Genomic DNA, 13,605 nt, shown 5'->3' with positions numbered 1-13,605 from the left:
CCTATATCAGCGGCCCAGAAATTATGTTTACTTAAAACGCCGGGCCTTCTTTCTGCCCGGTGTTTAATTGTTTTTGCGTTTCTGTACACATTTTACTTCTGGTTTTAATGGTTTCGATGCTGTGGGGGTTTTGTTTGTCTGTTTGAATGATTTTATTATGGATGTTTGAATTAGTTAACTGCTTTGGTTGAGCTTACGGGGGTAGAAAGGCGGGGTATGGATTTTGTTAAAGCAAACCAATTAAAATAAAACCCCTTTGTCAATCAGCAGAAGGGCTGCTTCTGCATTGTTGCTCTAACCAGCAATGCCCCTGCCAAGCTCACCTGAGGCTTATTCCTCCCTTCCCCTCACTGGTGGTCTTTAAGCAGCAGCTGGACACTATTTATCAAGGGCGCTTTAGGCCAGGGGTAGTCAAACTGTGGCCTTCCAGATGTCCATGGACTACAATTCCTATGAGCCCCTGCCAGCTGGCAGGGGCTCATGGGAATTGTAGTCCATGGACATCTGGAGGGCCACAGTTTCACTATCCCTGCTTTAGGCTGATCCTGCACTGAGCAGGGGGGGGTTGATGGCCTTCCTGGCCCCTTCCAACTATGATTCTAAGAATCCTTTCTTGCAACCTTAATTTCTCATCTGAACCAAAGCACACCATATATTGCACGAGTGAGGAGGGAACGGAGGGCAGACTCCCTCAGCAAGAACCAGGTCTCTCTTTGCTGTGATGGCCTCCTTGCACCCCAACCCTGCCGGGGTGAGGAAAAGGGGACACAATCTAGTGTGTGCACACCCAATGCATATGTATATGCGGTGGTGCAAAGTGTCAACCAGTCACAGCTGATTTGGGGTGACACTCTAGGGCAGCCTTTTCCAGCCTTTTGGCCTTGGAGGAGCCCCTGATACATTTTTCAGGCTTCAAGGAACCCTGGAACCGGTCCGGAAGTGACGTTAGATGGCCACGCCTCCCTGCCATGCCAGAGAAGGATTGGATGGGGGGGGCGGGGAGAAAGGAGGCGATCTGAGGCTGGAGTAGGCATCCAGGCTCTGCCCCCTTTCCTAGGCACGCTAACCACGCCGGAACACCACCCCCAGGTCCATGGAAGGTAACCACGGAGGGTAACCGGTGCACAGGGTTGCACAGGGAGAGATGTTCCTTCAGATATGCAGGTCCCCAGTCTTGAAGAGGCTTAAAAGCAAGCCACAGCACCCTGAACCCTGCTCATAAACAAATGGGAAACTCTTGCGGCTGTTTTAGAACAAACTCCAAGACAGATTCCAAGAAGTTTAAGATCCAGAACACAGAATTTGCTCAGAGAAATCGAGTTGGCTTCAATCAGAACCAGGGCTTTTCCAGCCCAACTGATAGAACGCTCTCCCTGCAGGACATTAAGCCATTCCACAGGCCTGTAAAGCAGAGCTGCTCTGCCAGGCCTATGGTTGAGGCCTAAAATCCTCCCTGACAACGTTTGGTCTCTCTACGGATTCAAATGGGCAGCCGTGTTGGTCTGAAGTAGCACCATAGAATCAGAGTCCAGTGGCACCTTTAAGACCAACAAAGATTGATTCAGGGTGTGAGCTTTCGAGTGACTGAGGAAGGGTGCTTGCACTCGAAAGCTCACGCCCTGAATAAATCTTTGTTGGTCTTAAAGGTCCTACTGGACTCTGATTCTGTTGGCCTCTCTATAGCCCATTATGCACGGAGTGGAAAGTCTGCATTCGGGGTGGAATGGCAGCGGCTAAAATCACCAATTATGCATGCTGCAGGCAGCAACCGGGTGCACAGTCAATGTATGCCGCCGAAAAAGCCACATTAGCGAGATGCGGAAGAAAGTGGAGCTTCCCAGGACCAGGGTGCAACCAGAAGTGGCTCCAGAGTATTCGCATGCATAATCGGATACTCTGGGTTTTGCCGCCGTTGCGTTCCGTCCCGTGCATAATCGATTTGCTTCACTTCTTCCTCCTCCTCGTTCTCCATGCTGCCGTTTCAGTGGCCATGCATAATAGGCCTATAGAAAGCATTTAACAGCTCTAAATTACTATCAAAACATTTGCCATTTTAACCACAGTCAACAATGCGCTATCTGCTGTTCCTCCCTCTCCCATTGGAGCTAAAGGGACGACTTTGATGCAGCTTTTAACCTAAACCAAATGGGCTAATTTTAAAGTGATTTTGAGGCTGGTATCTTAAGCAAATCTAAAAATAAATCAATGAAATAAACACATTCACACCTGCCAACCCTTGATAACAGAGTGGCCACTGAGGCTTGGACCCAGCAAGGGTTACCATAGAACCACAGAGTTGGAAGAGGCCAGAGAGGCCATCTAGTCCCACCCCCTGCTCAATGCAGGATCAGCCTACAGCATCCATGAGAAGGATCTGTCCAGCTGCTGCTTGAAGATCGCCAATGAAGGGGAGGTCCCCACCATAGACTGCTAGAGACCAGGGCTAGTCAGCCAGTGGTCCTCCAGATGGCCATGAACTACAATTCCCATGAGCCCCTGCCAGCATCCCCTTTCTCTACCCCCAAAATTACTAGGTATTTCCCAGTCCAGAGCAGACATATCTACATCCATCTCAGTATTGGGGGAATAGGAGGGAAAGCCAAGTTTACTGTAAAACGTGTTACAGTAGCCCATCTATAAGGCTACAGAACCTCAGAACCACATGGGTAGGTCAGCTGAATCTATCCAAGGTGTGTTGACCCCCAAGATAATGCAACTGGTCAAAGGCATTTGTTTCCCAAACTATAGTGCTGGATCCAGACGCGTCCCCAAAGGGCTTCTATGGGGACAAAGAGTCTATGCACAAGATCCAACCCGGGAATTGGGGGGGGGGAACCGGAAATCACCGGACTTGCCCAATTAATCCAGTCCCCTGTATTAGTAGGGAGCTTCTCCCCCTGGCAAAGACGGGCCCTCTGTGCATGCTCTTAGGAACTCCCGCCACAATCGCCCCGGTTTGCTGTTCCAGCGATTGACAGCTCAGGTGGAAGCGGACCGGACGGCATCCAAACACCGCGTCTGCCGGAGAAAGCGGCGCAGAGGGGAACGGACTCTGTGCGCGCTCAGAAGTGCGCTTCCCTTTCAGCGACGGCCGGTCCCATCGACAAGCCCCCCCGTCCCGTCTCCAGCAGCCTCGACCCGCTTCTCGAACGCCTCGGAGGCGGCGCGGCGCTTCCCCCCGACGGCGGCGCCTACCTGGACGCGGCAGCCCCCCTGGCTGAGCAGCCACTGCAGACAGGCCAGGTTGCCGGTGGCGGCGGCGTCGTGGGCCGGCGTGGCCCCGTTGCGGGCCCGTCCGTTGCCCGCCAGCCCGGCCTCCTCCACCAAGTAGCGCAGGCAGTTGAGCTTGCCGGCGCGGGCGGCGTGGTGAGCCGTCGAGGCGCCCAGCGGGTCCCGCAGCGAGGCCGGCTGGCCGTCGCCTTGCAGCGCCTTCAGCGTGTCCACGTCCCCCTGGCGGGCGGCCTGCAGAGCCCGCTCCAGGGCCATGGCCGCCTCCCGAGCCGCCTTCACCAGCCGCCGACGGCCATGGGGTGCGTCGCCCTGCCGTGGGCTGCGAGGGCACCTCGGGGCGCCCGATCCGCTTCGGCCGCGCAGAGGACCGGGGAGGGGGACGCCCCGTCCAACCCGGCCGCCCTCGACCTTTCGACGGCTCCTCCCAGCTCGCGGGGTCCCCGTCCGAGGTAGCTCCCGACGGCGGCCGGGCTCTTCGCTCCGTCTCTCAATGCAGCCCCGGCTCCTCCTCCCGCCGTCTGCCTGCCTGCCTGCCTGCTCGGCTCCTGGACCGGCGACAAGTCCTGGGCGGCCGGCTGGCTCCGCCCCGCGCTCGCAGGCCCCTCCCCTTTTCCACCCCCTCATCTGTGGGCAGGAAGGGGTTAACCGCAGGACGGACCGGACGCCGTCGGGTTTCCAACTCCCGGACTTGAATGAGAGTTCAGTTTTTCTCAATGCACAGTCGGATTGCAGCTCCTGGGCGTGGGCGGAGGGTTTGCCTAATAACCATTCGGCTGCCACAGATCAAGACAAGAGGAAAGGTTTTTGCCGGTGTTCAAGGTTGTGTTCCTGTTTTGCAACAGGCAGAGAAGCCCACAGCAAAGCGGTCATTCTAAAGAGGTCCACTCAGAATTCTACCCGGATCTCTCGGGCAAAGGCTGAGGCTGAGAAATTGGTCCTTTAGATCAGGGGTAGTCAACCTGTGGTCCTCCAGATGTCCATGGACTACAATTCCCATGAGCCCCTGCCAGCAAATGCTGGCAGGGGCTCATGGGAATTGTAGTCCATGGACATCTGGAGGACCACAGGTTGACTACCCCTGCTTTAGATGCCCTTCCAGCAGTGCGATCCTAACAGAGTTATGCCCATTGGCCTCGATTGACTTAGAAGGAGGTAACTCCGGCTAGGATTGCGCAGAAAATCTTTTTGTGTGCCATGTCATCTTGACAGATTCCAGCCACCCAAGTGAAGCGACCACTGGTGGGGGTTGTCAACTGGCCTAGCCAAAACACACACACACAAACACACAAACACACTGTTCTTTTAATAGAGATTTAATGGGATGTTGATCGGCTGGGGATGTTGTTTACCTCCAGCCATGAAAAGCTTCCGCTGGCTATTTACAGTAAGCCTCTCTTAAAGGGACAGGATGCTGCTGTCCAGGTCAGCCTCTTTTAAAGGAACACGCACAAGAATGGACTGAATCAGCCCATTGGGGCATCAAAGTCAGTCTCATCTACTCAGTCTTATCCTGGGGTTGGACTAGATGACCTGTAAGGTCCCTTCCAACTCTGTGATCCTTTAAATGAAAATGCCAGGGATTGAACCTGGGGCCTTCTGCCTACCAAGCAGGTTCTCTGCCAGCCCCTCCCCAGCCGAGAACCCTAAAAGAAGCCTTAAAAAATTCTGCTGAGCCCATTTCATTGTAGAATCCAAATAAATTTAGTCTGAAACCTGATGGATTTCTCATAAAACTCATGTGAAACTCATAAACAGCCACCTAACCATGCTGCATTAATCCTGCCACTTCCAGAATGCAAGCATGTTTACACATAAGTGTGCACTGCTCCAGTGCTGTTCCCAGCATGCTCCTTGGCTGGGCTTGTGCTGGGGGTCTTCAGGAGCCGGGCATCCCAGTATGTGGTGAAAGCAGCAAGGAGAGCTGCTAGGTTACCTGCTACAGCCATCCACAGGGAGTAGCCGTATTCAAAGCTCGGAAATCCAGGAATTCTCAGGGACACCTGGGAGGTAAAGCAGGAGAGAGCTGGTTGGACACAGAGGAGAATCCGACAACTACAGGGAACTTTTGGAAATTAGGAGGCAAGCAACGGAGCTGAGGAGCCCGCAAGCAAGGAAGGGAAGTTGCAGAGAAAGTGGGGCCAGACCAAAAAGAGTAGCTTTATAGATTAATTCCCCCCTTGCAATTTATTCCACTGTATAGGGATTCTTGCAATTGAGATCTTGCAGGAGCTAGAAGCCTACTATGATAAGCATGCTAAAATATGATACTAGGAGACCTCCTGCTCTTCCTTTACCTTTGCAGTCCTTCTGTAAAATGCAACCTGCAACCTTGTGCAGCCTCAGTTTACCTTAGGGCAGTTCAGGGAAGAGACGTTTGAACCCTTAAAGGAGAAAAGGTGTGTCCTTCAAACCCACATGGTTTTCTGTTTAACTGCTAATAACAGAGCAGGGAGCCACATTTCAAACCACAAAACCAAGAAGGTGGTGAAGGGTTAAACCCTTTCTTCCTTCCCTGTACGGCCCCAAGGCAAACTGAGGCTGTAGGTGTTAGATCCCTGGGTTCAGAGACCAGGACACTGGAAGTTCATCCCAGCTCTTTATTGTGACTCCAGCAGGATTGTACAAGAACCAAAATTGGTCCAAAGAAACCTCCAACTGATCCAAATTTATATACAAAAGCCACACAAGAGATCTTCCCACCAGGCTTCACTATTGGTCAGTTTCATTTTAAACCCACTGGATCTAGTCATGCATTGGTCCAGGGGTAGTCAACCTGTGGTCCTCCAGATGTTCGTGGACTACAGTTCCCATGAGCCCCTGCCAGCAAACGCTGGCAGGGGCTCATGGAAATTGTAGTCCATGGGTATCTGGAGGACCACAGGATCCTGGGGCAGGACTACTGAAATGACGGTAGGGGCTTACAGACTGTATTGCACAACCAAGATCTGTGCTCTCTCAACCTCTCATGGAAAACTGTGAGATTTTCAGCAACGTTTCCCCTAGACTGAAATTCACAGGGAGGCCAGCAAACAATTTGCTACATGGATCCCGGTGCGGAATGGCCCTTAAGAGTTCCCCCTGAGGTGAAAACTCTGAGGGATGTGGAAGAACACTGGTTACATTAATGAAATTACTTGCCCAGGGGGAAGGAGGAGAGAGATTCTAGCGATGTATCCTTGATTCTGGGCTGTGCATTCATTGGCCCATCCAGCCATCCTCTCTGGTCACACAGGCCACGCAGGATTTTTTTGTGTGCTTCAAAAACCTGCCAAACTGGTTTCATGGGAGCGAGGACAAAAGATAAAGCTTGCAGTATACCCCGGGCCACTGCAATACGGGGTCACCGCCTTCTCCTCTTTGTCTCTCACTCAGCTGTGCAGGGAGTGAAGCCAACAAGCAAGGAAGGGAGGGCTGGAGGCAGGTGGCAGGTAGGCACCCGTCTCTTGACTCTTCCGTTCCGGGGGTTGCCCAGGGAAGCCAAGCTGGGGGGCCTCTCTAGGCCCGATCCGGTTTCAGCCCAACGAAACTGTAATCAAAAGAGGTGGGGGGAGAGGTCTGCTCACAGGCTCATTCATTCGGCACTGTGATGGAGCCTCTCTCTCTTTCGCATGGAAGGTGAACCTGCTAGAATACAAAGAGAGAGAAGGTCTCTCCAGCATGAACAGTTCTCGGAAATTGGAAGAATCCTGCCTCGTGTTGTCTTCTTGCCTCCCTCAAGCCTCAGCTCCTGGGCAAGGTATACCTTAGGACTGCCAACCTCTTGGTGGAGCCTAGAGAGCTCCTGTTGTTACAACTGATCTCTAGGCAAACAACCTTCACAGGCTGATTCTGTGAAGGTTCAAGGAGGTGGCAGCTTACACTGGACGAGCGATAGGGTTGTGAGTGTCCAGCATAGTGCAGGGGGTTGGACTAGATGACCTGTCATTTTACCCAGCGGGGCTCCAATGTGGCTTGCATCAATCTCCTCCGTTTGAGCCTCACAACATCCCTGTAGTGTAGGTTAGTCTGAAAGGGTATGCCCAACCCAGGGTCAAGCCAGTCAGTTTCCATGGCACAAATGAGGATCCAAAACTGGCTCTCGCTGGTCCTAGTCTAACCCCCAAAGCTTGACACCATGCTGGCTCTCCTCCTGAGAAATTATGGATGACAGGTTGGTTCCCCCCTCAAAAGTCTTCACCTGCCTCATAGGTGAAGTACAAAATGGATGAAATGCACAAAAAAGGCACAAAGACAGTTGTAAGCAGAGAAGATACCTCATACTGATGCTGTGAGAACACGTACACTCCATAGCGGATGACCCCAACAGAGGACGTAAAGCCTAAAATGGAAGCAAGAAGACCATGAATTCCTGCAGGCTTTCTGAACCAGGGTTTCATCTAACCCTGGGCTTCCTTGGCGGCCCTGCAAGATTTTCCCAATGAGTGGAAGTCAATTAATTTTTAATATATTTATAAATGTTTAAACGTTTGGGTTGATTTGGCAAATGACTTAAGGACATTTTCAGACCGTAAGGTATGTGAACTAGTGTTGTCATTTGAGACTTGGAATTATGATTAACGGATGAAAGGTAATAGCTGAAATGAACATTGGGTACAGGATTGATGAAGCTACAGACTATTGTTGGGGTAAATTTTGTTTTGGGTGGGGCGTTTCTGTTGATTGTCTGTTATTGAATCTAATTTATTTTTAATTAAATGTTTATTGAGTGATATGGTCACGCCGACTCTCTGCCCGCAGGACACAGAGGCTGAGGCCCTGCCCCTGACGTTGCCCCCCTAGTACTGGTCATCAAAGGTTTACTGCCTTTGAACATGGAGGTTCCCTTGTGTTCCCATGGCAACTATGGAATGAAACCAAGCCTTTGGGGCCAAACCTGAAAAAAGGTAGAATCCCACAGAGAAGCAGAGGCACCGGTGTCTGGCCGTGGGCTCTTGGCAGCAGCGGAAGTGCCTGCACCCCAAGAGGAGGCAGAGAAAGGCCCCGATCCCAGCCACAGCAGACGTGATGACGAAGGCTCTTGTGAGGACAATGGCAGCTGGGGAAATATGGAGAGGACAAACTCGAGTGAGCAAACCTTGGAAGGCCAGTGGGGAAGGAATATCCCGTGGGGATTTTAGCACCCCAAGGAATTAAAAAAATCCAAGTGGCAAAATCACCCACCAAGAAACACAAGAACAGAGGAATAAACCGGTGAAATAAACCGGGGGAGAAAGAAAACCATATCTATCTGTGAAGGGATTGATTTCCAGAGCTGCAAAAAAGTTATTATATTGTAGGGCTTGGGGGGAGGGGGGACACAGTGGCAAACTGCAAACTGAGAACAGGGCAGGGGTAGGAAACGTAGTTAGGCTGTATAGATGCAGACAGCCCTAATCCTGCACCTGTTTTCACCCAGCCTTAGGGTCCTCCTGCTGAAATGATTTGGTACTGCAAGTGTGCACTGCAGAAGAGGGAGCGCAAAGAGACGTTTCCCGAGGGATTCTATAATTTTACAGCAAAAGCTCATTGTGAGCAGTCCCGATTGGCTTGTGCCAGTGACACCACACCAAGACACATTTCCAAGAGCCCAGAAGCAATGCTGGAACTGTTTTGATTGGCAGAGATTCCCTCAAAATCCCTCCCCATCCAAGGTATAACTATATTTAGGGCCACAATGTCAATTTATTTCAAGACCACATGGATCAAACACAAGGGGGAAAGTCCTTATCTGATCATCCCTCCAGCTGTATTTTATGTTATTTTTTCAAGCGGGCTCTAATGAAACAATTCACCCGAGAAATTATTTTTGTCAAAATAGAATTCAGGGGAACTGGAATGCAGAACAAAGCCAACCCCCTGGAACAATGCAGGAATGAAATGGAAGGACTTGTTTAACTATATTTTAAAATATTTCTACATTAAAATTTAAGGAAAAGGCTGAAATCATAAATGGATGTATGAACCGGAAGGACAATTGGCCCGTGGGGGTTCCTGATGGTGGTGAACAGCCACCTGGTATAAGAAGATCTGGCTTTTCTTCTCGAACCTCCCTTCCTAGCACAGTCTATCTTGACTGAAACAAGATGCAACACATGAACAGGCCCAGTTATAAGGCAGCCAGGCTGAAACCCTTGCATTTGAGAGCACAGGATTTAAAAACAGGCTGCAGAATTTACCAGGATGTGGATTCAGGTAAGAGCTGAAAACATCACAGGTCCGGATCTTGACAAATTTGTCCCAAACGCATTCTCCCCACAGGCCTCGGCAACGCATGCTGAGAACCACAGATCCTTTGCTGTTGACCTGAAAGAGGAATCCCAATAGCCAGGTCACCTGCAGCCCATCTACATGGCACCTCTAAAGTGGTTTGATGCCACTTTCATTGTCATGAGTTCTGACTTCTCAGCTCAGCTCTGAGCACCCTGAGAGCCGACGTCATGTCATATCATCAAGCCTCAGTCTTCCTAGCTGTAAGATGGGAATATTCAGGCCAGCCTACTTTGTGACTCATTTTGTATCACAGCACTTCAGGGAAGGGACTAGCAAGCATCATCAGTATGAAGGGCCACTCCCCCAGCCCCTCCCCAGCTTGATTTAACTCCTTGAAGACACAAAACTGGTTTCTTTTGAGGCAGGCCCTCCTTCTGTTCAGGGCAGCATTGTTTACTCTGCCTGGCAGGCCCTCTCCAGGTTTTCAAGAAAGGTTTTCTCATCACCCACCATGATCCTTATTTCAGTGGTGTGAATTGAGCCTGGGTTCTGCACACAACAACAAACACTCTGCTACTGACCCGCATCCTCGCCTCTCCCTCTGTAGAAGAACCAAAAGCCTATTTTTCATGGATGTTCCAATCCATGAAATCTCCATTTTGTAGAATCATACAGTTGGAAGGGACCTCCATGGCCATTCAGTCCAGCCCCCTGCAGAATGCAGCGACCCCAATTCCATGCCCAAACCAGAATCCCCAGCCAGTCTGGCCTGGAAGAAATTCACCTCCCGATCCCAAACTGGCCCTGGGCATGTAAGAAAGGGCCACGAGAGCCAAGCACCAACACAATCCCTTCTGCCCACCCACTCACCATCTGCCTAAGTTCACAGAATCAGCATTCCCACATGAATACAACAAGATACAGAATCCTACCCATTGAGGTCAGGATCCTCGACTCGGACTGGGCCAGCATCTCCAGGGTCTCCGGCCGAGGTCCTTCACATCACCTGCCACTTCTCCCTTTTAACTGGAGACTCAGGGGATTGAACCGGGGACTTGCTGCATGCAAAGCAGAGGCTCTCCCCATTGAGCCCCAGCTCCTCTCCCTGCATCCTGGCCACTCTCATCCCTTTTCCAGGAAGACGGCCTCTTCTCCTTACCTGCCAGCAATCGGTGCAGAGAGAGCCAACCATGCAGACCAAGGAAAGGGCCCCGAAGCAGATCGAGACCAGGCTCCTGGCACTGTCCATTGGAGAGCTTCCGAAGGAGCAATGGGCCCTGCAGCATCAAAAGACCAGATCTTCTCCAGCCTTCCACAGGTCAGGAAGCTTGGAAGGATTGGGTGGCCCTGGCTGGGTCAACCCCCAGGGCTCTCCTTCCAAACCTGGTTGCTTGGGGCTTCTATTGGGACTGGCTTGTGTGTGTGTGCAGGGGTGCAATGCCGGCTTTTAATGGTTTCAGTGCAAACACAAGGGAGGCAGAGATTAAGAGGGCAGTGCAGAACCCCTCCCTCCCTTTCCCCAGCATAAATGTCAGGCAGAACGGATGAGGCAGGCAAGAAATTCCAAGCCCCGCTTGGTTCATTTCACGTTCCAGAGGCCCTGCTAGCGGAACGCAGTTCCAAGGAGCATTTGCTAGGAAAGACGGCAAGAAATTGCAGTGATTGGACCGATCTGCTTGGCGGGCAGGCAAACCCCAGGGGAAGGGCTGTGGCTGAGGATGACCACCTTTGTTTTACAGGCAGATGGTGCCAGGTTCGATCCTGGCCTTGCTAGTCATACAGGTCCGGTTGTAGGGAACGTGGAGAACTGCTGCCAGCCCAGGTAGGCAGTACTGACCCTGACAAGCCAAAAGGCTGACTCAGGACTAGACAGCTTTGTGGACTGGCTTCCGAATTAAGTGGTCACATGTCACAAGGCTGGGGCTGTAGGGGGCGGATCCTGATTAATCCAGGGGAACATATAAACCACTGTTTGCATGTGTACAGAGTGGAGAATCAAACCCAGTTCTCCAGATTAGAGGAACTTCAGCAACCAAGCAACTTTTACAGGGGGGGGGGGTCAAGAAAGGGATCCAACCTGGGTCATTGCTATCTTAACACAGGGGTTAAGAGCTACGGCCTCTAATCTGGAGGACTGGGTTTGATCTTAGCAAAAATGCAGGCTGCTAAATGATCCGTTAAGCAGCCAACCTGCCAAAAAAAGGGGGGGAGGGCTATCTTGGAAACAAACACCCTCCCCCAGTAAATAATTAAGCTTCCGAGGCCTAAAAATAGCCCCGCAGCAGCAGCAGAGCTGAACCACAGACAGGCAGCTTTCCTGATCAATTCCTTCCTATACAACGAGAGATCGGGGTTTGTCAAGACAGCGTAACTATATTGCCTTCAGTTTTAACTACGGGACCCAGCTGTGATCAGGGACATGGGAAACCCCATTCTAAAAAGCTTCCTTTTGTCAGCATGCTTGGTTTTAGAGTGCAGCAAAACCTGTTAACAAAAAAACACATTCGCTGCGGGAGAGAAGCAATGGAAAGCATTAATCGGAAGGGGACAGCATTAAAGGTGGAGCTTCCTTGGAAGCTTTCTCTGCAAGGGATTTCTAAACTGTCCTGGGGCCTTGAACCTTCCAGGAACCAAGGCAGGCTGGCCAACAGGTTGGGAGGGAATTGTCGCTTCCCTTGAATGGATTATCACTGTGTGCAAATGACAGAAATGCAACGTTCTCTTGCAGCGCACACTGTGATGGGGTTGTATATTTGTATAGTATTTGTATAGTACACACCAACCACAGTCCAAACCACATAACCGTGGGGTCATGAACATCGCCGACGACAGATAAAGAATATGATGAACGTTGCATCCCGTCCCTAGTACCCGTCCTGCTTTCAAATCAGATTTCTTCTGATAGATTCAGAGGTAAAAGACAATATTTTTTTGTCTGTCCGCATTGTTGGTTCGTGGAACGTTTTATTTTTGGACAAATGAAGTTTTTGTTTCTTTTTGTTTTGAAATCAAAGAGGTTTGGAGTGAATCGGAAGGCTAACGCTTGCAGTTCTCCCGTTGGCCTGCTGGTGGAAGCAGCCGCAGTGGTGTGACCGCTTCAGGAAACAGACCGGGGAAAGCAGAAGGCCTCGCTGAGGTTTGGCAAACTGCGGCATCGTTCGGTCCGGACGTGTTCTCCCTGGGATAAAACGGCCGAGCCTGCAAGGTGAACGCTAGTGCGGCCCTGCTAAAGTTCCCTAAACCAGGGGTAGTCAACCTGTGGTCAGGGGCTCATGGGAATTGTAGTCCATGGACATCTGGAGGACCACAGGTTGACTACCCCTGCCCTAAACAATCACCACCGGCCTCCCTCCGTTGAATTAAAAAATATATATATATCCTGAGATCTCATGCTCAAACTCAGTTCCTTGGAAGGGCCTCCTGTGTTAAACAGCTGACTGCCTGATCAGCACCCTTCCCTGCCAAGATCTTTTTAACATCACTCATCAGGTTTCCAGCAGGCACCCTTCCCGCCTCCTGGGGATATTCCTCCCCCAGGTTGAGTCAGCCATTCACCTATTTGGGTAGGTTTTTTCCTCCGAACGGCCTCTCTGGGCTGAGGGGGGGGGGCCTGCACACACCTTCTGCTGCATCTGAGCCTCAAAGGGAGTATTGTCTGCTCAGGCTGGCAGCAGCTCTGCAGAGTCTCAGCCAGAGAGGTGTTTCCCATCGCGGCCCTCTGAACTGCAGGTGCCGGGGATTGAACTCGGGCCCTTCTGCATGCCAAGCAGAGGCTCTTCCACTGAGCTACAGCCGCTCCTGCCAGAATCATGACACGCAACCAGACTGACAACGCTCGCAGGCTCATCCGTTGGCACACACTCCAGTCGGCCTGGGGCAGTCTCGGTTGACAGGCCTGCTCCGGCTTGTCCTCTCCTCTGACGCATGAGGCAGTTCTTAGAAGCAGAAGCGGTTCATCCTAGTTGCACATGGAGCGGCCCTGCAGGGCTGTACGGTTAGGGGAGGGCTTCACACTGTGATTGCCGGGGTGGGTGAGTGCGTCTTCATACTTATGCAGCTTGCAGGCTGCAAGAACAACAACAACAACAAAAGGCAATGCGCATGCTCTGTTAGTAACTGAGCATAGAATAATAGAATCATAGAGTTGGAAGGGATCTCCTGGGTCATCTAGTCCAACCCCCTGCA

The 13,605-nt window shown here is 51.4% G+C and overlaps 2 protein-coding genes across 2 annotated transcripts in view; both read right to left on the bottom strand.

Annotated features, from left to right (window-relative positions):
* Positions 1-3,765, bottom strand: part of ESPN (espin) — a 71,846-nt gene extending 68,081 nt beyond the window's left edge. The window contains exon 1 of the mRNA XM_077311886.1: positions 3,196-3,765. Within this exon, the coding sequence (XP_077168001.1) occupies positions 3,196-3,486 (291 nt within the window). The 5' untranslated portion in view covers positions 3,487-3,765. The remainder of the gene's footprint in view (positions 1-3,195) is intronic.
* LOC143824820 (claudin-16-like) lies at positions 3,507-10,669 on the bottom strand. Its single transcript, XM_077312554.1, has 6 exons — positions 10,580-10,669; positions 9,387-9,513; positions 8,105-8,266; positions 7,485-7,549; positions 5,055-5,231; positions 3,507-3,776 (listed from the first exon to the last, which is right to left on the bottom strand). Exons 1-6 carry the CDS (start codon positions 10,667-10,669, stop codon positions 3,507-3,509), a joined length of 891 nt encoding a protein of 296 aa, XP_077168669.1.
* Positions 10,670-13,605: the final 2,936 nt, after the last annotated feature.

Source organism: Paroedura picta, chromosome 15 (assembly GCF_049243985.1).
Source record: "Paroedura picta isolate Pp20150507F chromosome 15, Ppicta_v3.0, whole genome shotgun sequence".
Lineage (NCBI taxonomy): Eukaryota > Metazoa > Chordata > Lepidosauria > Squamata > Gekkonidae > Paroedura > Paroedura picta.
This window is presented reverse-complemented; position numbering and strand designations above follow the sequence as displayed.

What these genes read in the sequence shown, in the direction of transcription:
- LOC143824820 (XM_077312554.1), bottom strand. Translation starts at nt 10,669, where the DNA reads ATGGACAGTGCCAGGAGCCTGGTCTCGATCTGCTTCGGGGCCCTTTCC. An exon ending in TTACCTGAATCCACATCCTG is followed by an intron (nt 8,267 to 9,386) that starts GTAAATTCTGCA and finishes ATATTTCCCCAG; the next exon opens with CTGCCATTGTCCTCACAAGA. An exon ending in CTGGGAACAGCACTGGAGCA is followed by an intron (nt 3,777 to 5,054) that starts GTGCACACTTAT and finishes TCGCCGGTCCAG; the next exon opens with GAGCCGAGCAGGCAGGCAGG.